Source organism: Lepidochelys kempii, chromosome 8, assembly GCF_965140265.1.
Source record: "Lepidochelys kempii isolate rLepKem1 chromosome 8, rLepKem1.hap2, whole genome shotgun sequence".
NCBI lineage: Eukaryota > Metazoa > Chordata > Testudines > Cheloniidae > Lepidochelys > Lepidochelys kempii.
Genome location: NC_133263.1, coordinates 85,221,353 through 85,247,630, shown reverse-complemented (window position 1 = coordinate 85,247,630; position 26,278 = coordinate 85,221,353). Strand labels below are relative to the sequence as shown.

The 26,278-nt window shown below is 40.5% G+C and overlaps 1 protein-coding gene across 1 annotated transcript in view; it reads left to right on the top strand.

The window, feature by feature from the left end:
* Window positions 1-26,278, top strand: part of TNNI3K (TNNI3 interacting kinase) — a 164,204-nt gene that overhangs the window by 61,508 nt on the left and 76,418 nt on the right. The window contains exons 14-17 of the mRNA XM_073357332.1: window positions 188-280; window positions 366-423; window positions 550-744; window positions 1,097-1,201. Coding sequence (XP_073213433.1) covers window positions 188-280; window positions 366-423; window positions 550-744; window positions 1,097-1,201 — 451 coding nt within the window. The remainder of the gene's footprint in view (window positions 1-187; window positions 281-365; window positions 424-549; window positions 745-1,096; window positions 1,202-26,278) is intronic.

Here is a 26,278-nt window from a genome sequence, read left to right as displayed (position 1 = left end):
GCAAATCCTTGTTTATTATTGGGGTTTATCATGGGTACTGAAACAAAAAGAAATGGGATTACCAGTCACCCAATTTATGGTAGGAAAATCAGCTGCTACTGTGTATGTTTTTGTCAATTTAAGTGCTTTTATTTCCCCCCACTCACACACACATTTTATAAAAAAGGATAACAATTTTCTTTTGCAGAAAAGGCAGATGTGCTCCTCCTCCGTGCTGGTTTGCCATCACACTTCCATCTTCAGCTCTCTGAAATAGAGTTCCATGAGATTATTGGCTCAGGTACCAGAAAGCAGAATGCTTCCGTCTTAAAAGCTTGATGCACACAGAAAATATCTTTGTGCTTATTTATTTTTAATCATTTTAGGGTCTTTTGGAAAAGTCTATAAGGGAAAATGCAGAAATAAAATAGTAGCAATCAAACGGTAAGTTTGCAAAGACTTTTCCATTTTGCTTTGTTAGTACCTTAATTTAGAGTACAAAAAAATCATACCACATAATTTTCATGCTATTTTCGCTTACTTTTGATTTCTCTTCATGTCAATTATTAGCTACAGAGCCAATACCTACTGTTCCAAATCAGATGTGGACATGTTTTGCCGTGAAGTTTCTATCCTCTGTCGACTCAATCATCCTTGCGTCATCCAGTTTGTTGGCGCTTGCTTAGATGATCCAAGTCAGTTTTCTATAGTCACTCAATATATTTCTGGAGGATCACTCTTTTCTCTGCTGCATGAACAGAAGAGGTATCTGATTAACTCTTCGTATGACCCTATTATAAATAATTCTGGAGATAAGAACTCCACTGGTGCAAATATTTATTATCCATTTCAGCTAGAGGAATGTACCAAATCATTGTTTTAATCCAGACTATTTGGTATGTGAAGGAAACAAGCAATTAATCACAAAACTATTAACTAGTTTATTATTGTTTTACTTGGTGAGATTTTGAATTCAAATTACATTAAACCAACTAAAAAGACAGTTCTGATTTGCAGATGACACAACTGTCAGGTTATTATGAGCACTTCAGAATGTCGCAAGTAAATTTGTCTTATATCTGTCCGTTTTGACCAGTACTGTATGTTTTAAATCTAGGAATCTTGACTTGCAGTCTAAATTAATCATTGCTGTAGATGTTGCCAAAGGTATGGAGTATCTTCATAATCTTACACAACCAATCATACATCGGGACTTGAACAGGTAAGTTTCTCTCCTTGTCCCTCAAATTCAGTGGAAGATGTAGCCCTAAAATAAATACAGTATTCTGTAGTCTGATCTGCACAGCCAGACTCTTGTACCTGTGCAGAATTTTATTTAAATCCGTGGGGCTCTGAACAGGCGCATGGGTCCACCTGTATGGATCAGATTGAATCATGAGGCCTAAGGGTGTCAGTGTTATTGAATGCTTTAACACATTTATTTTGAATTATTTATTTGATACATTTTATTTATCCTTCAGACTAATACCTATTTCCCAGCAATGTGTCATATTCTGAAATGATTTATGATTTGTATGCAACCAGTAAGAATAAAATTGACATGGGAAATACACATCTGTTGTGTAATTTACACTAAGTTGCACCCTTTAATATAGTGACTTGACATTCAGTGGAGTAGTCATCTGGTGTATACCTACAAAGTGACAGGAGAGGTTCAAGTATGAAAGACCTGGTTATACAAATTCATGTATGTAAATGTTGGAACAGATTTGAAAATTGCCCATCACACTCCTAGCATATGTTCCATATATAACCACTGCTCATGGTGATGTCTGTTGAATTCTGAAGGTAATCTTTCCAAAAGGATGCAGCTGTTCAACAACTATATTCTCTCCAATGTACAGTCCTGGTCTTTTAAAGTTCATCCTCTCTTGAAGGAAGGAAATGATTTTTATACAGGAACTTACTGTTAAGTTAATGTCTCACCCTGTAAGACAATAAATCCCCTACATGAAAAATTGTAAAGGGCTAGGACCTTATTAGGCACGGAAAAGATTTTCTTCCATATCAGGCATATATACCTTCTTTTCTCTTCTCTTGTTACTAAACGAGGATTTTTGGGAAATAAAATTACAGTATTCATTTTTGTTTGTGTTCCCCAGTGACCCACTTCCAGTATTCCAGCCTAGGGCCAATGTAATTCAGAACTGTATTCCACACACATCCCATTTTTTGTATGATCTTTTGGTCCTTGCTCAAAGCTTTCATGTCCTACTGTAACTGGTAGCTGCACTAAAAGCTTTCTCTGCTTAGTAGTTCTTTCTCTGGGGGATGGAACTGGACTTTTCTCCTCTTGCTTTGTGAAGAAATAGAAGCGTTCATTGTATTGTCTCCCAAGTCAGTGCTCTAGTGCCAACAGCAGAGGAGACTGAGGCAGCAGTGGCTTGTCTGGATGTTGCCAGGGCTAGCATCAACAGAATTAACTGTATGGCTTTAACATTTGAAAACATCTGTAATATTTTCTTGTGTCCAGCAGTACTTAAACTGAGGACATTCAAATGTAATATTTAACTCTTTGGGCTTTTTTAAGTTCTGGCTTTAGTGGTACATCTATTTTGGATGGCAACACATGAAGCCCAACAAAGAAACAGACCAAAATCCTCAGGAGCACCACTTGCCTCTCATGGGGTTCTGCCACTTTTCCACCCCCCAGAGCTGTTCGAACTTGTTCTGGCAGATAATAGGTCCTAACAAGCCATTCCATCAACTGGCATAGCTAGAGTGCATTGCATTGGACTCAGGCCCTGCTCTGGTTCACCTTCCCTGACATTTCTCCATCCCACCCTAGAATACTTGCTAGGCCCTGGCAGGGGTGGAGAGATGGAGTAGCTATGGCGGACATACTCCTGCTGATGTACTCCACTCCTGCCCTAGGGAAATCTACAGGTGCTGCCTTGCTGTAAGTCTACTTTGTGCCACCAGGGTGGTGCGAAGGAGATTTAGGAGGAACCAAACATTTAGAATATAGATAATAATTTCCACAAAGTAATATGCACAGTACCTACAAATAATTACAAGTCAATGCAACACATTCCATCATTGAAAGCAGGGCTTTGGAGCGGAGCTCGCAGAGCAACTCCAGAGCAGTGGAGCTGCAGGTTTTTGCCTGGAACTGGAGCAGAGCCGGAGCACAGCTCCAAAGCTCTGATTGAAAGATTATAGGAGATGTAAGCCAGGTGATTTCAGTCAGGGAAATGGCGGGGGGGGGGAGGAATATTCAAAGGCATAAATGGGAGTTAGGTGCCCTTTCAAGGGAAGTCGGGAGTTTAACTACCCTTTGTGCCTATGACAATCCCCACCCCCCATCCCCATCTCTCAAGTTTGGTCCTTTTAAAAGTAAGCATAGACAGTGTTGCCATCTCTCATTATTTTATCACAAGTCTCACAAATACATTACCTGGGATTTTGTTTAAAGCCCCAGCTCCCAGAATCATGTTATTATGTGAGAATCTCACCTTTCATTTAAAAAAATGTAATTCTAACCCTCATGGTAGATAAAAGCTTGATATAATGAACCCTAAAGTCTCAAAAACCAGAAAACAAATGAAAAGACCCAAACTATTTTTAAAATCTCACAATATTTAAGCCAATCACATGGGGCCTGACTCATGATTTTTAAATGCTTCAGGATGGCAGTCCTGGCACAAATTCTGCCTTATACTTTGTCTCAAATGATGAGCATGCTTTGATTACTCTCCACCTACCAAATGTCTGAGTGTGTCTATCTTTACATGCAAATACCTGTATTAAGATGCAGAAATGGATAGCTACGTAGCAGCTGCCTGATTGCATGCACAATCACTTGATTTGAATGTGCAGATTTGGGGATTTCCAAATACAAATAGACCAATCAACAATGTTTATAGGCATATCAGTGGAGGCAAGCTGAAAATTTGAGCCTTATTGAGCAACTTTATTACTTAAGTAGCAAAGCAGGAACGTTGGTATCATGAGAACCAAACTCTGAGCATAAGTCGAACGCCTGTCTATTGCATTCTGTACTAATTGCAGCTCATTTATCAAACAAGTTGGAATGCTTGACAGTAAAGCTTTGCAATAACCAGTTCTGTACAATGCAAAGGCACTGATCTCTGCACCTCAAAGGGAAAGAAAAAATTAACTGTGGAAATGTTTATCACAATGCAAAAAGCCATATGTTTCCATATGAACTGTTAAAGGAAGTCCCTATGGCATACTGCATGTTTGTTTGTTTTCTCTCCCACTTTCTCATTTGTAAACTCTAAATTCTTATATTTTTAAATCCTTATTGTGTCAAGTACAAGCTGTAGATGCAACCCTGACCCCTGTGCATCCCCATTCCATTTCTCCAGCTTGAAAAAGTCACATGGTTAGCCATCCTGTAATGCAATCAGGCAGATTTCCTACTAATCAATGACTTCTCACCTTACACATTACCCTTCAGTGTGGAAATTGGTAGAAGGCATTCTTTAAAAAAAAATAAGGTGATGTCCACTTCACTGCACTTCCATTTACCCTGCCAGAAGTAGCCGCAGAGAATTGCAGCAAGTCACTGAGGCATGATATTCCTTTCTTGCAACTGTGTTGGCTACTCTTAGCCAGGCAGCACTTTTAGTACAGTAAATGTTACACCTCTTGATCTTCTAAAACATTTCCAAATGTTTTCTCTACAACTGGCAGTGAACTACCTGGCCTCTAATTTGCTGGTGTGTTACTGCTCCTTTACGTTGCTATTTTCCAGTCTTCAGGGATATGTCCTGAATTAACTTAGCGTTTAAAAATGTCAGCTACTGCTTCTTCAGTTTCTGCGCTACACTCTCACTACTTCTCTTGTGTACACTTTGCTCACTAGTCCTGACACCTTGACAAGTTTAAGAGTTTTAATAATACATCTGACTGATATTCTGGACACCTAAGTCATCCATTTCTGTCCTTGTTGATCTGATTTCTGATTTAGGGAAATACCCTCTTCCCTTGTTCTGGAAAGACAGATACCAGCAACTGTTAAACAATTAACCAATTGTTTAGTCCTGTACATGTACACAAAATGGATTGCCACCCCCTCAGAGAGAATGGTTATTCCTTTGTCTCACATCCCTCCACTGCTCACAGTCCTCCTCCTGTGCCCGTATTCCCTTACACCTCCCTAGTCTCTCTCCCACAGTCCACATTCCTCTGTCATCCTTTGTTCTCCCTCCTGCACTCCATATTTCCATCTCCCCCTCCATCTGCTCTTACACCTCACAGTCCCCTCCACTTCCTCAGTCTCTCTCCTTCCCAGCCCCCATATTCTCTTGTCTCTCCTGTGAGTCTCCCTGATGTACCCCACATACTTTTGTCCCCTCGTGCTTCCCTGTCCAGTTTCCCAACCAGAGAGCCCAGAGGAGCGGCCATGTTCTGTGATGGAAGCACAACTGTTGCCTTCTTAGGTTCCTGTTTACAATGACACAAACCAAAACCCCAAATATATTTGACCATGGAGGCAGTTGAGATCCAGATCCAAACTTTATAGCTAAGGCTCATCTCTAGTCACAAGAGATAGCTTCAAAGACTGTTCCACGTTGGATTATCCTAAATAACATTGTCCAAAAATGTCATCTTGCAAAAAGGCCATAGATCGTATAATTGCCATGCTGGGATCTCTGTCAAGTCACTTGCCAAAAGGTGACATTTTGCTTTCATGTCAATAATGTGAAAGGCATGTTTGCAGCTTTTTGGTGGTGCCTGCCACTGCTAGAGTAGCTTGAACTTTGAAACTTTTACTTTTAAAATCATGCATCCCATTCCCCAGCATGAATCCCATTCAGCCCAGGGTGAAAGTCTAGGGAATTACTCCCTGGCCATAGATAAAGCAAATCACCAAGAGTGTAATCTTGACTCCAGTTAAGTCAGTGGAAATTTGTTCACCTCAAATTTGTTCATCTGTTATAAACATCTTTGTAAAGTTCAGAAATCACCAGGGGTGAAAGTAACTTAAGGGATTTATCGGTACACAAGGCCGGGGTCCTGAGCAAGGGGCAGGGGCCTCTGACGGAAGGTGTGGGGCCTTGCATGGAAGGGGTGGGGCATGTAACTCTCCAGGCCCTTTAAATTGCCACCAGAACCTGAGGGCTCCCAGCTGCTGCTGCTACCCCAGGGCTCCAGCAGCGATTTAAAGGGCCCAGGGCTCTGGCTACAGTAGTGGCAGCTGGAAGCCCTAAGCTCTTTAAATCACCACCGGAGCCCCATGGTGGCGGTGGCTGGGAGCCCTGGGGCTCTAGTAGTGATTTAAAGGGCCAAGGAGCCAGGAGCCCAGGGTCCTTTTAAATTGTCGGCCTGGGGAAACTTCCCCCGGCCAGTACGGTTGGCTGTGTACCGGATCTTGCCGGTACACCATACCGGACCAGCTTACTTTCATCTCTGGAAATCACATAATGCCTCACATAATAAATTAAATGAAACACAACATGAGGTGAGGGAAGCTAAGGATAAAATGAATCTCTCATATTCAATATCCTGGATTAGAGGTTTTCTTCTATGTACCATTAATAGAATAATTTGGATTTTTGGTTTTGCTTTCCCAACTAACCTTCAAGGTTTTGATGGTTACCAGCATTGGGGATGAACTCCACTTTAGTACCAGATTGACCAAATATTACTTTCATGAACGAGCTCAACCAGCATGATTAAAGCACTTAAATGAAAACCTAGACACTTTCAGTATCGGTATAATTTAAACCGTAACAGCTGACCATGTTAGAAACTGTCTTTTTAGCGACTGAGCTTCATTTGATGGCTTTAACTATCTATAAAAAGTTTCTTAAGATCTGGCTTGGTGATACAGATGAAAGACTGGATGGCAGCGTGGCAGTAATGAGGATGGTGTCTGCAACTCTTCTTTGTTATAAAAATCCCTTTACGAAATCTTAAAATAGCATTGCCTTTCATGAAATCTTCAGTGTATTAAGGGTAGAAAGATCTTTTAGTGACCCCTTGCTTTGGAAAAGGAACACACATTTAATAGGCTTTGCCTGTCTTTTGCTCTGAAAGATGCTCTTGAATCTGGCAGTCAAGCTCAACTACTGGATTTTGTGAAGGACAGGATTGATTACATGTTCTTCTAATTCTTTTTCTAATTTTTTTTTCAATCCACGAGTGAAAGAATGAAAAAGGTATTCCTGGTCTTGCCATCTCGAGCTGTGTGTGACCTTAACATCAGACAATTTAGTCCTGATTCCTCTGAACCCTTTATTAACCTTTCCTTGGCTCTACTGAAGTTTCTTCTCTTGTATTTCCTGAGTCTGAGACTTAAGGGTTCCTTTCTCTCTGTCTGCACTTTTCAAAGTTCTCAGTGCCATTGAGGTGACAATAGCATTTGTGTGCTCTCTGGTCTGAGTTCTGTTTCTATGGGCTATTTCTTTGTTTCTTTAAAGTAGAAAAATTAGTGCACGAAGTACTGATGGTAGGTGCCAGACTGACACCTCTAGAGCAAACTCTTCTGTTTTTCCAGATAATGGTTTCAGCACAGGGGGCAAGACAGGTTATCCAATATTGTCTTGTCAAGGTGCTTTAATTTTAAGTCGAGGGGGATGACAGCATTGTACTGTCTCTCTGTCTATTGAACCTCTCTGCATAAACTGTTATATGGGTTCCAGACAGCACCAGTTCCTGGGCTGCTTTCATTCAGTGCATATCTGTCCACTGTGTTCTTACAGCTCTTAGATCCTGTGTTCTTACACTCAAAGGAGAATCTTCAAACAGCCCTTAATTGCTTCTCTGAAGCTTACAAAAGCCTTGGGCTAACTCTGAACATCGGCAAAACCAAAGTTCTCCACTAGCCAGTCCCTGGACAATCATCAGACCCAGCAAGGAAGATCTACATTGACAAAGAAGAACTGGAAAACGTAGACTACTTAGCCTATCTTGACAGCCATCTCTCACAGAGGACAGACATAGACGTTAAGATTCAGCACGGAATTCGTGGTGCCAGCCTTGTCTTTCGCAGACTGCCTCGCCAGGTGTTCAACAATCACAACATCAGAGAACATACTAAACTGTTAGTTTACAAAGCGGTGGTAATGAGGAAATGAGGAGGCCAAAATAAATGCTTTAAAGACACCCTCAAGATAAACATCAAGAGATGTGGCATCGACACCACATACTGGGAGACAGCTGCCCAGGACAGGGATAATTGGCAAAGACTTATCAGAGAGGGAACGTACACTTTTGAGGAAAATTGCCTTGCCCTGGTTGCAGAAAAACGCCAGAAAAGAAAGGAAAGACAACTGTTACGCAGCAATCGCAGCCCAACTCTGTCTTCCAACACCACCTGCAATGTCTGCCAATGAGCCTGTGGCTCAAGAATTGGACTCTTCAGTCACCAAAGGACCCATCAAAAATAAAACCTGTGAAAGAGATCATCCTCGACCTCAAGGGATCGCCACTCCAGACAATCTGTCCACTATGATCTAGGCTAGATTTGAACCAAGAACTTAGAGGAGTCTGTAATTCTATACTGATTTTTGTTGTTGTTGTTTTGCTTACCTTACTGCCAGCATACACCATTCTTCAGTGTGTCTGGCTTAGTTTTGCATTTGATTAATATTTTCATTTGACATCTCATGGGGTCTCAAAACAATTCTACTTCTCATATTCAAATCACTTACATATTCTGATGGAAAGTATGGGAGCTGAAATCAGATTCACTAGAAACTCAAAGAATCATGGGAACATTGTATGAACCCGTTACATTTTTATGATTAAATTTATCATCCTGTGGTTTTGGTTTATGTGATGCTAGAAATCTTGAAGACAGTGATTTGTGGGAGTCCTGGTTGGGGGAGTTTAAATTTTATCTGTCTTGAAAACTATTATCTGGCAAGAATTTGTGTTCCTCACTTGACTGTTCTCCTATCAACAGCTCAAATATGGGCATGTTATGCTTTTTTGTGGAGACCATCAATATTACTTTCATTTTCCCTTTATCATGTGTATGGGTGCCAGCTAGTTCATTTCTTTCTTTTCAAATACTTTCACTCCCCTAAATCTACTTGGATCAGTCACCACTTTGATAAATATCATAAGAGCATTGCTGTGTCCACATTCATACCTCTTTATGTTATAATTTGCTCTGCCTTTCACAAGCCCTGTGCTATGAACATACAGTAGCTGGCACATGAAAACTTTCTGAAAACTTGGATCTTCACAGTTTCTTTACATTTTTGATACATACAATATCATTTTCTACATCCTTAGCCATATTCACAGCTTCACTTTCCAAATCCTCGTAGCAATTATAGTTCTAATTTCCAGAAGCCTTGCCGTTTGTGTATTTGTTGCACGCAACCTGTGTTTTTGTGCTTCCTCTTGCGTGTTCTTTGCTTCAGATTAAATCAACTGTAATAGCTTTCCCAAGTCAGTACATCAATTTTCATTAGTTTCTGTAGATGCTTTTATTCCTAAATGACATTTTGCAAAAGGCAAAATCCATTTTAGCTGTATAGCCATGATCTACAATTTTTCACTGCATCTTAGATACAGTACATTGCTTAAATCAGTAAGTTTTTAAGGTGCATTTTCTCTATATATGTGATTTCAGTTTGCTCCTGATTTTCCAGAGGTCTTAAATGTATGCAACCCTGACAACATTCCATTTTTCCTTTATTTTAAAGGTTTCATCTCTCAATAACTTTCCTCAATAGATGCAGACATTTTCACATTTCATTACAGAGTATTAAAATATTTGAATATGTTGTTTGTATCCTTGTTTAACTGAATCTAGCACTGGATGCACAATCCTAGATATGTTCTTCCTCTCTCTTCCTATCACTTTTCAGCTTTTGTGGATGCTAACATTTATGGCAGATTGCTTGTCCTTGCAGCAATACACATTTGCATTCTGTGACAGTATCAAAGTAAACCTTCTTTTTCCAATTCACTAATGTCAACTCCTTTCATTTTATATGAATTGCTTTTGATATCTTAGATGAGATTTCTTTGCAAGTGGTTATTGCATTGCTTTTATGACTTAAAAATGGCAAACTTTCCTTTCATAATTAGAGAGGTTCCATTTCACACTTTCTTTGCATATCTCTTGAGTATTTTTTTTTTTGTCTTCTCATTCAGCCTCTGAATTAGACAAGTTACTTGATCTTGTTTTGAAGGTACTGAGACATGCTGGAGTACATATCTAACATACCACAGAAGTGCAGATTTACATTCTGTATACTTCATTTTATTTCATCTCTAAAATAGTTTTGTTATTCATATGGCTGTGTGAGCTTGTGGTCACGACACTGCAGCCAAGACCATTGCCAGTTAGCCAACAGTACCAGGTGATAAATGTTTTTTCAATATTTAAAATAATCACTTGAGCTTCTGTATTAGCCAGGTGTACCCATGATTAAAGGAAATATTGACAAGGGGAGTTGGAGATAGTGTGAAAAGGTTAGTGAACAGCCTAAATATGCGTTCAATAGTGGTAACAAGTTATTCAGTACATCCTTACAGTGACACAGGAACAATGCTGTAGTCATAGTTTAGAATTCACTTTTGTTGTAAATCCCTACTTCCAGCCACTTATAACTTTCTCAAGAAATTACTGTTTGGGCTGAAATTTTTCATGCCTATTCTTATCCCAGAAGAACATTTTTATGTGAAAGTTTTATAAAACTCCATTGAGCTTTAGAGCTCCATTTGTATTACCCAAATGTGAGGAAAAAAGTATTATTCAGATGCTTTTTCTTCTTTTTTGTTCTTAACCCTCTTTAGAAACCCAAAGATGGTTTTGTTTTAAAGTGTGGTTCTACTTTGAAGAGGAACTCTGTAAAAAATATTGCATAGTGGAATTCAAAATTTTTTGTCTCAATGACTTACAGGTCAAATGGCCTCTGTGTACAAGTAAAAAAAAAAAGCATTTAGGGTTTTTTTAAACCGCCAACCATCTAAACTCAACCTTAACAAGGTTCTTTGTTAAGTTCTTAGGTTCTTTCTTAGGTTCTTTTCTTGTTGCACATTATTGCCAGAAGTAGAACATCTGCAGTACAGGTTATTCTGTAAGTGATTCCTGTGCAGTTTTAGTGTTTTACTTGAGGTGACGTGGGGGTAAGCAATTGGAAGTTATAAACTAATATGTTTATGGTGCGCAAGAAAGGATTCAACCCAGCTCCCCTTCTCCCATAGCTGTGGTAGCTCTTCAGAGTTATTCCAGGTAAAAAAAAAACAAGTCAAAACTTATTTTTGTCAATAAAGTGAGCAGGTATGAAAGCAAGAGGATCTGATGAGTGAGAAGGAGATGTTTTCACATAGTCACCTTTTTAGAGTAGAGTTCAACTTTAAATATTGAAGCTTTGCATGTCGTATATATAGTCCCCTTGAAAAGAGAGGGTGTACTTTGCCTTGTTTGAAAGAATTTAGTTTGGTAATAACAAAGTTATAGCCATTAGTAGGAGGATACGGTTCTCTGCTTTATAATCATATATTGAAACATATTGCTGTGAGTGTCTGAAAATGTAGTTATCGCTGAGGGCCTGATGCTGACTATAGTTAAGAAACCATGTTGACTTCAGGGAGAGCTGTTAGGGCTCAGCAACTTTTAAGATCAGGTTCTGAGAGGGAAAAGGTAAAGAGCTCTTGTGTTGTATTTTAAGTATCATCTGGCAGGTTGACTTACTTATGGAACTTTTATCCAGAGTGGGCATTACCCAACGTCCTCTTCTGGCCATTACAATCCTCTTTCACCTCTCTCCTTGTCACCTGCAGAGTGGTTCAGAGCATTCCCAAACTAATGGTCTACAGATATATGAGTGTATTCTGGGATGAGAAATCTGTAGGAGTCCCAAAATGTTTCAGTTGAAGTCATGGGAGCTGCAAGCTTGGGGAAAGTACATCTGTACTAGTCCAAATATGCTTGATATTTTAAAACTAAATATGGTTCTAATGTTCAGGGCACCATTCTCACCCACCCATCACAGCTATGAGTAACTATTGGGCTTTAATGGGAGTTACACGGAACCTGTAGAAGAGGAGGGACTGGGTGGGCCCCAGAGATGCTGGGATCTAGAGTGAAATCCTGGCCCCATTTAATTTCAGTTCATTGTAAAGAAAGGGAACCTGATTCTCTTCTCTCTCATTGTGCTGTAAATCAGGAGTTTCACTATGGCAAAAAGAAGAATCTGGAAGACATGCATGTTTGTTCCCCCAGACTATTCTGGAACTACTACTGACAGAAAAAGCAGATTCACCGTTAGCTCAGTAGGTAGCCTTTCTGTTTTCAGACACAAAGGTCCTCACAAATAAGGATAATCCTTTATTTGATACATACTCATTTGGTTACTTTTCTCCATCAGGCTTTGAAGTGTTTTATTTTCTCCTACATTTCTGAGAATCAGACAGTCAAGTGAATATGTCTGGGTTTTTTTGACAAAACAGAGGGCTTATTGAAATACATGGCGGAGGGGTTGTAATTTTCCCCCTCTTAATTTTTAAAGAAACAAAGTTATGGTAACTGCAGCACATTATGGGTGAGATCCTGACCCCCACTCTGGCCCCTTCATGCCAGAAAAAGGCTGGAGCACTATGAAGAGGCTCTAACAGCCCCACTTCCAGCTCAGGAAGTGAGCAAGACAGCCATAAGGCTGCCTTCTCTGGAGCCCCTTAAAGCATTGATGTAGGAAGCGTGCCAGGGCGGGGCTGACCTGGAAGTGACAGGAGTATGTCGGGGCAGGGCTGCAGTATGCAGTATTGCAGAGATTCTGGACAGTGCTGCAGTTTACAGGGCAGTCTCAGAGAAGGTGCCATAATTTAGACAGGCCTTCCAGACTGTCCAGATTACCCTTGAGGTCTTGCCTACCCCCAGAAGAGCCCAGGATCAGGAGGATGCAAAAAGGCTCCCAAACCAATACATTTAGGCAAAAATGAATTTTTTTTCATGGAAAAAATGTAATTTCAACTCAACTTTATTTTTGACATAATTTTTTTGTTGGAAACATTTGAAGCAACCCATATATAATATAAGTGTGTGTATATGAGAGAGAGAGAAAGATGTAGGCACATTCAAGTGATTCCTACATTGGGAATCCAAGGGGACAGAGAAATGCCTGGTAACAGGACTACTGTGATTACGCTGTGCAGGATTTGGGAGACCATGCTATGGGTGCAGAGCCTTCCTATGGCACAGAGCACTCTGCAGAGGCAGGTGGGGTTGAAGCCCCAAAGCTAAAGACTTTGCTACTGTGTGGATCCTGCCTTCTTCCCCAACATTTAACTGTAAGGGTGACGCTTGTCTGTGTGGGACACAGAACCTCTTGAATCAACTAGCACACACCTCACCACTTTGTGCTCCAAGTGCAAGGCACCTTTCTTGGACCTTGCCTTCTCTAGCATAAAAAAATAGCAACAGGTATATCAACAAATAAAAAATAAAATAATATTGAAAAGCCCTACGAAAACAAGGCACTCTACTCCGCATGCTTCTTCCTCTAAGGATGAGAGAAAAAACAATACTTGACATTGTTTATTGCTCTGTTGGAAGGTGCTCAGATACTGTAGTGATGAGTGTAGTATAAACATCTCAATAGAATAGTATTCTAACTCCATCTATGCATGCAGATTCTTTTCCTAATCATTAGTGTCTTTTTTAAAATTATCCTAATTTGTGCTGCTTATAAAATAATGATTGCAGTGGTAACCTGACTTCACAAATTTTTGACAAAAAGCTTGAACAGATTTTTTCAAAATGGCATATATGTATATACCTATATATACACATATATGTATAATGTTTTGTTTTGAACATGCAATGAGTTTCCTTTTCATTTGGCTGTTGGCAATGCTTTATCTTGATCAAACATAGAGCCAAAACCAAACAAAGAAAAACAATCAAAGCTTTAGTTCTATTCATCCCCAATATCTGCTCTTCACAAGTTTGCCTTCCATTTTTTATTTTATGTGCTTCTACAAAATCTCTCCTAGGAAGTTAGAATTTCTAAAGCTTGTTCAAAGTTTACTGGGAGAAAAACTTAATTGTCCAGACTTTCTACTAGTATAATAGGGAGGAAATATGATCTATAAAGTCTTTCAGTCTACCCAGTATTACTAGCTTTATTAGTGTTTTCCTAAGCTACCACCATTCTTTTATTAGCTAGCCTATGCTATCTGCTTTAGCAGCAAGGCTTTGAGCTATAATGTACTTTGAGTATAATGAAGTACTATTAACCTCCAACTGCAGATTTGTAATTTCAATTTTAATATTGCAAATCCTGAGAAGTCAGTGGAAGTTGCATGTATTTAGTACCTCTCAGGATTTCTCCCATGGCTGGTAAATCATTTGAGTGAACGAGTTAGTTCTCAGATCACCTTCGGGATAATTTTGGTAGCAATGCCTGCATCCTTCTATTCCATCCTACCAACCCTGGGGAATTGTTCCAAATGGATGATCTAAGTGTAAATTGTAAGCCTTTCTTTGGAATATTTCCCCATGTGTCTCCCTCACCCCAATCCAATCCCCTGTGACTTGATATAAAGCACTGGATGGAACACAGTTGCTTACTTGGACAGCCATCTTTTTGCTGTTTCTTCCTACCTATAGTAATATGTGACTGTCCATTAAATTGTCATCTTCAAGTTATGCTGATGCCAACATGTATTCACAGAATACAGTAAAGCAGTGCTACTGAGGAAAAAAAGATGAAGTGGTGGATCAATCCCATTCTCTCATGGTGCACACAGGAGAAATAAACATCCCCCTGCTGATTAGCGATTGATCCCTCAGGAGGCAGAAGGACAGAAAGGGGAGAAAGAAAAGGTCAAGATGAAACATCCTAAGCTCATTGATGGTGCGGGGGGTGGACCTGCCATGATCATGGCTCTCCGAACAGAAACACTGTAAACACCCAGCAAACACTACTGTATTGAACTGGAACAAACTGGCAGAAATGGTAACTTTGTGTCTTTCTTCACCTGCCCTCTTGAACCTTCCCCTGCTGGAATATTAATAATTCTATAGCATTCTCCCTCTAAGAATCTGGAGGTGCATTACAAACAGTCATTAAGCTTCCTGCCCTAGGTACGATATATGTATTTTTAAACCCATGTCACACATGAACAATAAAGAGAAACAGGAAGGTAAAAATGAGTTACCAAGGATCGCACAGAATTAGTGTGAGGGCCAGAAATAGGAAGCTAGAGTTGTAACTATGCTCTGATTTCTAGTCTGTTCCCTCCCTTAAACAGACTAGCACTCAGGTTGATACCAGAAACCTTAACACTGAATTTTCTGAGTTTTGAGAAATTATATTCACATTAACGGTGCATTAACCTAGTTTCTTTGCATGAAACTAAGAATTATAACCAAATGTCAAACTTGGGTGCCTCGCGTTAGACAATTAAATGAATATTTATACACTTGAACAAGCAGTGTGATTTTCAGAGGTGCTGAAAACCCATAACTCCCACTGAAGTCAATGCGGGCCCTGTGTAGAAATCCAATGTCAGAGAGTGGCTCACGCAATTTATTTAGCCTACCTTTTTAGCTACCTGCAGTCCTTAGATTTGTAATTCAGGAACATTACCTGGGAGTCAAAAGGACAGCACAGAAATGATTTTTAACTGTTTTGAAAGCTGGACTTTTTAATGTGAAGACTCTTCTGCCCATGCTTGTCACTGGTTTGCAGAAAAGTCAATATTACCAGAAAAGTAATTCAAACATTGATGAAGTCAGTATGTACTATGACTCACATCAGAAGTCTGTATAGAATAATATCCTATTAAATGACAAGCTCCTTGCAGGATGTGACCATTTATCACCTTGTGTTGCAGTTGTAATGATCCACTACACAGTTAAGAATAAGGGATCTTTAAATGGAGTCAAGATATGAATACACTAAAATGAAACAGATTACCTTTTATCCTAACAAGTAATTTTCTTTTATTTGAAAGGAATTGCACATTATTTTTCACAATTGGGTGTTTTCCTGTCCCTTAAGGTAAAGACATCAGGAGAGGCTCATGCCTAAACATTTAACTTTTACTTCCCCTATAAAAAGAGCTCATTTCAGAGCTTCACTGTTTTTGAGCCAGATGTGAAGCCAGACTAACCCTAAAAAAGCCTGTAAAACAAAGTGAGGCCATGTCAACCTAATTTACGTCAGCATACAATCCCTGCCATTATTATATCACTTGTGTGTGCGCACGCTTAGCTCCTTGTCTTGGCGGTGCATGTCCTCATTAGGAGCTGTCAAGGTTCCTTCCCCACTCTGAACTCTAGGGTACAGATGTGGGGACCTGCATGAAAACCTCCTAAGCTTACTTTTACCAGCTTAGGTTAAAACTTCCCCAAGGTACAAACTATTTTACCCTTTGCCTTGGACTTCCACTGCCACCACCAAACGTTTATCTGGGTTTATTTATTAGGAAAGCATTGTTTGGAAACGTCTTTCCCCCCAAAATCCTCCCAACACTTGCACCCAACTTCCTGGGGAAGGTTTGGTAAAAATCCACACCAATTTGCATAGGTGACCACAGACCCAAACCCTTGGATCTTAAGAACAATGAAAAAGCATTCAGTTTCTGAAAAGAAGGATTTTAATAGAAGTAAAAAGTAAAAAAGAATCACCTCTGTAAAATCAGGATGGTAAATACCTTACAGCGTAATTAGATTCAAAACATAGAGAATCCCTCTAGGCAAAACCTTAAGTTACAAAAAGACACACAGACAGGAATATCCATTCTATTCAGCACAGCTTAATTTCTCAGCCATTTAAAGAAATCATAATCTAACGCATATCTAGCTAGATTACTTACTAAATTCTAAGACTCCATTCCTGTTCTGTCCCCGGCAAAAGCATCACACAGACAGACACAGACCCTTTGTTTTTCTCCCTCCTCCCAGCTTTTGAAAGTATCTTGTCTCCTCATTGGTCATTTTGGTCAGGTGCCAGTGAGGTTATCCTAGCTTCTTAACCCTTTACAGGTGAAAGGATTTTTCCTCTGGCCAGGAGGGATTTTAAAAGTGTTTACCCTTCCCTTTATATTTATGACAGGAGTGCTTGTATCAATTGTATCGTCAGTGGGGGGAGTTGTGGGACACCTCCTGAAAGCCAGTAACAGTCGATGTAAGCAATGCAGTGTCTACACTGACCCTGTCTCCATTACATCGGCTGTGACTCTACACTGCTCAGGGAGGTGGTATTACCACATCGGCATAGAGAGACGCTTATGTCAGCAGGAGCCCAATTTAAGTGAAAATACTTCCACAGCTAGGTCAACAAAAGGCAGTTTTCATCGACGTAACCATGGAGTGTAAACCAGGCGTAAGATCCAAGGTAATCAGTTTCTATACAGCAGGGAATGGAACCACAAATTGTTTTTCACATTTGGGAGGTACCACTTTCCAGTACTTCGGACTTGCAACAGCTAAATTGTACTTGTTCAGGTAGATTCCTAGGCCTGAAAGGATCATTATAATCATCTAGTCTGACCTCTTGTATAATGCTGCCATAACTTCTGGTTGATCTAAATATAGATCTTTTAGAAAGACATCCAATCTTGATTTAAAGACTTCAAGTGATAGGTAATTCCCTTCTTTTCGTGTGTCAGTATATTTATGCCTGCATCAGTAATTTTCATTCCATGCATCTGAAGAAATGGGTTTTTTTTTACCCAGGAAAGCTTATGCCCAAATAAGTCTGTTAGTCTTTAAGGTGCCACCAGACTCCTTGTGGTTTTTGCAGATAATTCATTAAATCTCTAGCTAAGTTGTTCCAATGGTTGATTACCCTCTCTGTTAAAAATTTGCACTTTAATTTGAATTTGTCTACTTTTAGCTTCTAGACACTGGCTCATGTTATGCATCTGTCTGCTAGGTTAAAGGGCTCTCTACTATCAGAAATTTTCTCCCCATTTTAGATACCTATTGGTTATGACTAAGTTGTGTTTTAACCTTCCCTTGCTTAAGCCAAAAGATTGAGATTCTTACAATTCTTACACTGTAAGGCAAATTGTCAGGACCTCAGAATCATTCTTGTTGCTCTTTTCTGAACCCTCTCCAGTTTTTCAACATCTGGTTTTTTTACATTCTTTTTTTAAGAACTGGGCATGGTATTCCAATAATGGTCTCTGTGTGGTCTTTGCCTTAACAACTCAAGCTTGATGGGATGAGGTCACAACACAGACCTTTTTGAGATCATTGGCTCAGTACATCTAGCCTGTTGAACTGATGTTAAGGAACTGGTCAATGTTTCAGCATCCCTAATTTGTTGCACTGCTGTGAAAGCAGCAACCTTTTGGTGAGGCTAGTGACTTGGTACCAATGATTAAAGTATGAAAATAGAAGACTGAGCTCTTCAATTCAGGTGACTGTATGCCATCATGGGCATTGATATCATGTGCTCAGGACATGTGTTTGATATTGGAGACAAGGGAATAAATGTATCTGAAAGGTTTCAGAGTAGCAGCCGTGTTAGTCTGTATTCGCAAAAAGAAAAGGAGTACTTGTGGCACCTTAGAGACTAACCAATTTATTTGAGCATAAGCTTTCGTGAGCTACAGCTCACTTCATCGGATGCATTCAGTGGAAAATACAGTGAGGAGATTTATATACACACAGAACATGAAAAAACGGGTGTTATCATACACACTGTACGGAGAGTGATCACTTAAGACGAGTTATTACCAACAGGAGAGCGGGGGGGGGGGGGCGGGAAAGAAAACCTTTTGTAGTGATAATCAAGGTGGACCATTTCCAATGCGTCCTTAGGGCTTAACCTCTTCTTGCCCGTGCTGTAGCTGGAAGCAGCTGGGTTATGTCGGTGATTAAAAGCAGCCTGGAGGTGTTAGCTGCCTTTCAACACTGTGTGGGCAGGAAGGAACAAGCTGCTTCTAGCCAGATAGGAGAGGGGGAGGGGGAGCAGGGAGAAGAGATGAGCTCTGCAAAGACATGGGCCAGGTCATCCCTTTCCCCACCCCCACCCCCATGGCTAGAAGCAGCTCCTATCCCTTCCCTCCTGCACAGTGCTGAAAGGCTGCTGCTGGCCACATTCTGGTGTGAACCCTGGCAGAGATCTGGGGAGGGGGGCATGTGACTCTGTGTCCACACTCACCATGCGTTGCCTCAGGAAGACATGGTGCCAGGTCCCAGAAGAGGCGGGTCCATCCTGAGGGCCAAGCCAGGCCTGGAGGGTGGAGAGCTCTGAGCAGGGAGGGTCGGGTAGGGTGGTCACACCGCCCTGCCCCCTGTGTTAGAGAGGTGTATGGGACTGTGTGGGGAGACAGGAGGTGTCACCCTTCCCCGTGTGAACCCTAAAGCCTTAAAGATAAGAAGGTAAATAAAAAGAATCCAACTATGCAGTATTTCTTTTTAAGAGGGGCTCAGTCAACTTGATGTTAATTTGAATGTTTGTACTGCATAGTTCTGATTGATTGCTGTTGAACTTGCCTGAATATGAATAATTTTACCAGGTGTCCCATATTCAGCATGGGAAATATGGTCACCCTCATCCTATAAAGTATAGGCACCATGGAATGGATCTTCTCAGCTCTGAGGCCACTGCCCTTTTGTATATTCCCTACCCTCTGTGGGAAAGCACCACAGAAGAGGAAGGAATACAGCTAACAGTGCTGGTTTAAGTACTCTGAAACATTTAAAAGTCAGGACACGAGCACTGAGGTTGTGGGGGAAAGACAAATCTTCAAATGAGATTAATTTTTTTGAAGATTTGCTAAACCCTACCTACAGTATCATGGTTCTCTTTAAAAAAGTAGTGTCTTGTAAGTGTAAGTGATCACAGGATGTGTCTATCTTTGAGGGATGTAGCCAAGAGTGTCAAACAGACTGATTTCATTCACAGCTCGCTGTCATCCTGTGGGGATTAAGAGATTGTGAGAAGGAGAAGATCATTCTTTTTTTTCCTTTTGACAATTAAAGGGTAGTGTGCATGTGTTTTGGAGGGAGGAGGGGTTGAGGGTTTGGTGGTCTTTTTATGTTTTTTTAAAAGCAGTTACACCACAGAACACCCACTGTGTGTTAAGCTTTTGGTTAAAAGCACTGACAAGTATTAGTGATGTGCAAAACTATCAGAAAAATACAATACTGTATATGATAAAGTAGTTGGCAAAAACATGGTTTTATCTACTCTGACAGTTCCCAGTCTTGTTAACTGTTTACTTTGCTTCTTTACACAGCACTACTTATTATCGGTAAAGTAAATATAATTTGAAGTATCTCTCTAAAATGAACATGTTCAATTAAATTTAAAAAGTGTAACTGAAGTGTATAACTAATCTATATCTTTAAAAGCACAGCAACCCATAGATGAAGAAAAATTCAGAGATAAAGTGACATGCTTGTAAAGTGTGCATTGCACCCCCCTCTAGTGGCTAGTCCACATATAAACCCTGCTCACCACTGGTTTTTCATCCGAAAATGCTGATTAGATTAAACACATTTTGAAGGAATGTATTTCATCAACATTTTCAACGGAAAATTATCAAAATGATTTATTCTTATAAGGTCAAATGTTTAGTTTTGACTATCATTTTAAAATTTATGTAATTTATGAGTATTTTTATGTTTATGAAATTGCAGAACTACTAACTCTGGTATATAACATGTCACTTACATCAGCCTCTGTATCAGGTGACTGGAGGATGGCTAATGTAATGCTGATTTAAAAAAAAAAGACTTCAGAGGTGATCTTGGCAATTACAGGCCAATAAGTCTAACTTCAGTACCAGGCAAATTGGTTGAAACTATAAAGAACAGAATTATCAAACACACAGATAAAGATGATACATAGGGGAAGAGTCAACACAGCTTTTGTAAAAGGACCAATTTATTGCCTGACCAATTTATTACAATTCTTTGGTGGTGCCAACAAACATGACGAAGGGAGATCCAGTCAATATAGTCTATTTGGACTTTCAGAAAGCCTTTGACAAGGTCCCATACCAAAGGCTCTTAAATAAAGTAGGCACTCATGGGATAAGAGAGAAAGTTTTCTCATAGATCAACAACTGATTAAAAAATCAGAAACAAAGGACAGAAATAAGTGGTCAGTTTTCAGAACGGAGAGAGGTAAATAGTGGGGGTCCCCCCAAGGATCTGTACTGGGATCAGTGCTGTTCAACATATTCATAAACAGCGTGGAAAAAGGAGTAAATAATGATGTGGCAAAGCTTGCAGACCATACAAAATTACTTAAGATAGTTAAGTCCAGAGCTGACTGTGAAGAGTTGTGAAGGGATCTCACAAAACTGGGTGACTGGGCAACAAAATGGCAGATGAAATTAAATGTTGATAAGTGCAAAGTAATGTACCCTGGGAAAAAAATCCCAACTATACATACAAAATGATGGGGTCTAAATTAGCTGTTACCACTCAAGAAGATTGTGGAGTCATTGTGGATAGTTCTCTGAAAACATCTGCTCTATGTGCAGCAGAGGTGAAAAAAAGCTAACAGAACATTAAGGGCCAATAGGAAAGGGATAGATAATAAAATAGAAAATATCATATGCCACTATATAAATCCATGGTGTGCCCACACCTTGAACACTGTGTTCAGTTCTGGGCACTTCATCTCAAAAAAGATATATTAGAATTGGGAAAAGTACAGAGAAGGGTAACAAAAATAATTAGGAGTATGGAACAACTTCCATACGAGGAGAGATTAAATGAACTGTTCATCTTAGAAAAGAGCCAACTAAGGGGTTTTATAAAATCATGAATGGTGTGGAGAAGGTGAATAAGGAAGTGTTTTTTACCCTTTCACATAACACAAGCACCCAATGAAATTAATAGGCAGCAGGTTAAAACAAACATAAGTACTTCTTCACAGAGCACACAATCAACATGTGGAACTCCTTGTTGGGGGATATTGTGAAGGCCAAAAGTATAACTGAGTTCAAAAAAGAATTAGATAAGTTCCTGGAGGATAGGTCCATCAATAGCTATTAGCCAAGATGGTCACCCCATGCACTGGGTGTCCCTAAGCCTCTGAATGTCAGAAACTGGGACTGGATCACTTGATAATTGCCAGGTTCGGTTCATTCCCTCTGAAGCTTCTGGCACTGGCCACTGTTAGAAGACAGAATCTTGGGCTAGATGGACCATTGTTCTGACCCTGTCTGGCTAGTCTTATGTTTAACGTTTCTGAAACAAAATATTTGGAATTTTTGTTTTCCAGTAAATTTAGAAAAGTTTACTTTTTTTTCTGATTCAGGATGAAAATTCCATTTTCTGACCAGCTATACTCATGACATAAAGTGAAGCTTATTACAATAACTCTTAAGGTCTGATTTTCTTTAGGGCCTCACCCTGGCTTCCACTTGTGAATTCATTATTTTCTGCACAGGCACACATGCCTCTGCACTTTTCATCAGCATGCACATAGACACACACACACACACCTCTGAAACTTGAGCAATTCTAACACCTATGAACGTATATGATATAGCTGTATATAAGTGGAGGCTAAATGTCACAGAGATCCCTTAAAGCAGTGGTGGGCAACCTGCAGCCCGTCAGGGTAATCTGCTGGCAGGCTGTGAGAGTTTGTTTATATTTCTGTCTACGGGCATGGCCTCCCACAGCTCCCAATGGCCATGGTTCGCCATTCCCAGCCAATGAGAGCTGCAGGAAGTGGTGGCCAGCACATCCCTGCGGCCCACGCCGCTTCCCGCAGCTCCCATTGGCCTGATGGGCTGCAGGTTTCCCACCACTGCCTTAAAGCCTTAAAGCCTCGACTTCCATCTAGGTGAAAAACCAAAAGCAAACAATCCCAGAATCCAATGACATTACATTTCATTACATTCATCCAAAGCAACTCAAGATTAGATACCGACAAATCTCTGACCCCAATCCTGCGTTGATGAGTACATTGTCTCCTGTGTACACATTCAGCATAGCCATCATCACCCTGCAGATCAGAATGCAGGACTGAGGCCTAAGTGAAGGCCGACTTTGGCCCATAACGTGTCTCTTAGCGTTGGTAATTTACTGCTGAAAAAGTTTGGGTTTTATTATAAAGACAAAGTTATATGAAAGTCCAAAAATAAATAAATAAAAAGTCAGGGGGGAATAAAGCCTCCCCAATATTTATCACATCCGCGGAAGAACCTGAATACAGAACATTGTGATATAGCCAGTGTTGTGAGAATATAAGATTAGATAGGTTTCAGAGTAGCAGCCGTGTTAGTCTGTATTCGCAAAAAGAAAAGGAGTACTTGTGACACCTTAGAGACTAACCAATTTATTTGAGCATAAGCTTTCGTGAGCTACTGTAGCTCACGAAAGCTTATGCTCAAACAAATTGGTTAGTCTCTAAGGTGCCACGAGTACTCCTTTTCTTTTTATAAGATTAGAGATGTTTTAAAATTTTTGTTACTGGCATGATTATAGATTTTGAGAAGATGCATACTAACTTTTTTTGCAGTACTTACAAACTACCATCCCTTTTTAAATAGGTACTAGGTTTGTGAGAGTCTATCAGTGCTCTAAAAGGGCCTTCATTCTCTCTGATCAAAGTCTACAGCTGGATTTTTTATTTCATGGATCATTGAGTCGATAGACAGTAACAGATCTGTTATGGTTTATTAGCTCAATGCCTGTGCTGGGCATGTGTGATAGGAGTGCATGCTAAAAATCCTTAAGAAATTTTTATTGCAAAAAAGGTACAACATCAGGATTTGCATGGTGGTGGGTATTGTGCTTTCAGATCGTGCACAGCTAAGGTAGGAGGTATGGAGCCATCCTTTGCTCCCACTCATCTGCAATAGCAGAGCAACTGGCCACAATGTGACCCTTACATTACTCTGATCACAAAGGCTATGGAAAGTTAGAGCAGGCACCAGCATTAATCTCTCTCCACCACCGTCCCCCTATGCACTCGCCAGCAGAGCTGACCAGACACTGCACCTTCTTCAAGGGTGGCAGAGCAGCTGTGCTTCCTGGCACTCTGGGAAGTGTTGCTCAGCCCCATCACGGGTCAGGGGCTCTACTTTAAAGGCACAATAGAGCCCTTTGTCATTTTAGGCAACTTCTCTTCATTTTGCACACATGTAGCTCCTTTCCTCTGAGGAGATGATGACACTTTATACACATGGATTGAATCTCCCAAGCATTCTTTCATGTCTGCAATGGAATAATTATTATCCCCATTTTATAAAGAGGTAAATTGAGGCATGGGCAGGTTATGTGACTTGCTCACATTTTCACAGTAAGCCACTGAGTAGAAGAGTGCAAGTCAGCCCTAAAGAGTCAGCTAGATTCCCAGCTCCTGTTTTAACCAGTAGGTACACTGCAGGCCTGGGATCTGGAGTCTGGTCTCTGGTGTAAATTAGAGCAGTCTGGCTGCCCACAGTACCTGTCATAAATGTAAAGGGAAGGGTAAACCCCTTTAAAATCCCTCCTGGCCAGAGGAAAACTCCTCTCACCTATAAAGGGTTAAGAAGCTAAAGGTAACCTCGCTGGCACCTGACCAAAATGACCAATGAGGAGACAAGATACTTTCAAAAGCTGGGAGGAGGGAGAGAAACAAAGGGTCTGTGTCTGTTGGTATGCTGCTTTGCTGGGGATAGAACAGGAATGGAGTCTTAGAACTTTTAGTAAGTAATCTAGCTAGGTATGCGTTAGATTTTGATTTCTTTAAATGGCTGAGAAAATAATTGTGCTGAATAGAATGACTATTTCTGTCTGTGTGTGTGTCTTTTTTGTAACTTAAGGTTTTGCCTAGAGGGATTCTCTATGTTTTGAATCCAATTACCCTGTAAGGTGTCTACCATCCTGATTTTACAGGGGTGATTCCTTTACTCCTATTTACTCTATTTCTATTAAAAGTCTTCTTGTAAGAAAGCTGAATGCTTTTTCATTGTTCTCAGATCCAAGGGTTTGGGTCTGTGGTCACCTATGCAAATTGGTGAGAATTTTTACCAAACCTTTCTCAGGAAGTGGGGTGCAAGGGTTGGGAGGATTTTGGGGGGAAAGATGTGTCCAAACTACGTTTCCCAGTAAACCCAGTTAGAGTTTGGTGGTGGCAGTGGTTATTCCAAGGACAAAGGATAAAATTAATTTGTACCTTCGGGAAGTTTTAACCTAAGCTGGTAAAAGTAAGCTTAGGAGGTTTTCATGCAGGTCCCCACATCTGTACCCTAGAGTTCAAAGTGGGGGAGGAACCTTGACAGTACCAAAGGGCCATTCCAGCAGAGAATAGCCAGAGCTCAGAGACACCCACACCATGCTTCTTTTCTCCTTGGAAATGGTCCCTGTGCTAGAGACCTGATGTACAGGTGCCATAGAGTTACCGAGCCAGCTGCAAAGGCATACGCAGGTAGCCAGTGAAACTGGCCTTTTGGCTGCTTTGCACCCTCACAGCAGGGTGCATGCAACTTGGCCCATGATGGTCATGTCTTTTTTTTCTAAAAAAAAAAAGTATGCTCTAGTTCAACTACAGCTATTGACCTTGAAGCAGGAAATAATTCAGGGAAGTCCTATGGCCTTTGTTATGTAGGAGGTCAGATTAGATGATCACAGTGGTTCCCTCAGGTCCTTAAAAATCAGTGAATTTATGTCCCAACTAATGCAGTATTGTTTCCTGTTGTCCATTTACGAAGGTCTCCTCCGGTCTTATTTTGAATGTCCCAGATGATGTCGTGTGACGGGGTGCTAAGCCGAAAACCGCTTAGCCAATCCTCTGTCACTCCAGCTCCAATTAAGGGAGGTGAATTGGAGCTGGGTAGACCACCTGGCCCTGATTGGGCAAGCTTGAAAAGCTGCTGCCTCAGCAGGCTGGGGCTGGATAAGAGCCCCAGAGGAAGGAAGCCAGGGAGGGAGCTGGAAAGAGGAAAGCTGCAGCAGAGGAAAGGGGAAGCATAGCTTACCCCCTTTTGCCTGTGGACTGCAAGAAGGGACTACTTGTATGGTGGAAAGGTGGTGGGAACACAGCCTGTAAATAAAAGCAACAGGTGAGCACTGCACCTAAAAGTCTCTGTGTGACTTTTTCAGCCCAGCTGGGGCAGGAGCTGGGAGGGCCCTGCAGGGACCCTGCTACACGTGACTGCCATAATTTCCCCTGGGAGAAATTGCTTCGTAGAACAAAACTATCTCAGAGTAATGTAAGCCCCCCAAAAGTGCTAATAATATTGTTGTTCTGGAGTTATATGTAGCCCTTGATACACATATGGAAGCTGCCATTGCTATCTGAGTACACATCCAGGCCACAATAGAAGTAGAAAATACAAGGGCATAGAATTTTTTAATTTAAGCCCTTATACCTGGTTGTCTGTGAACCAAGTTCCAGTACAGATTTAATGTTTTTGACTGTGCTATAAA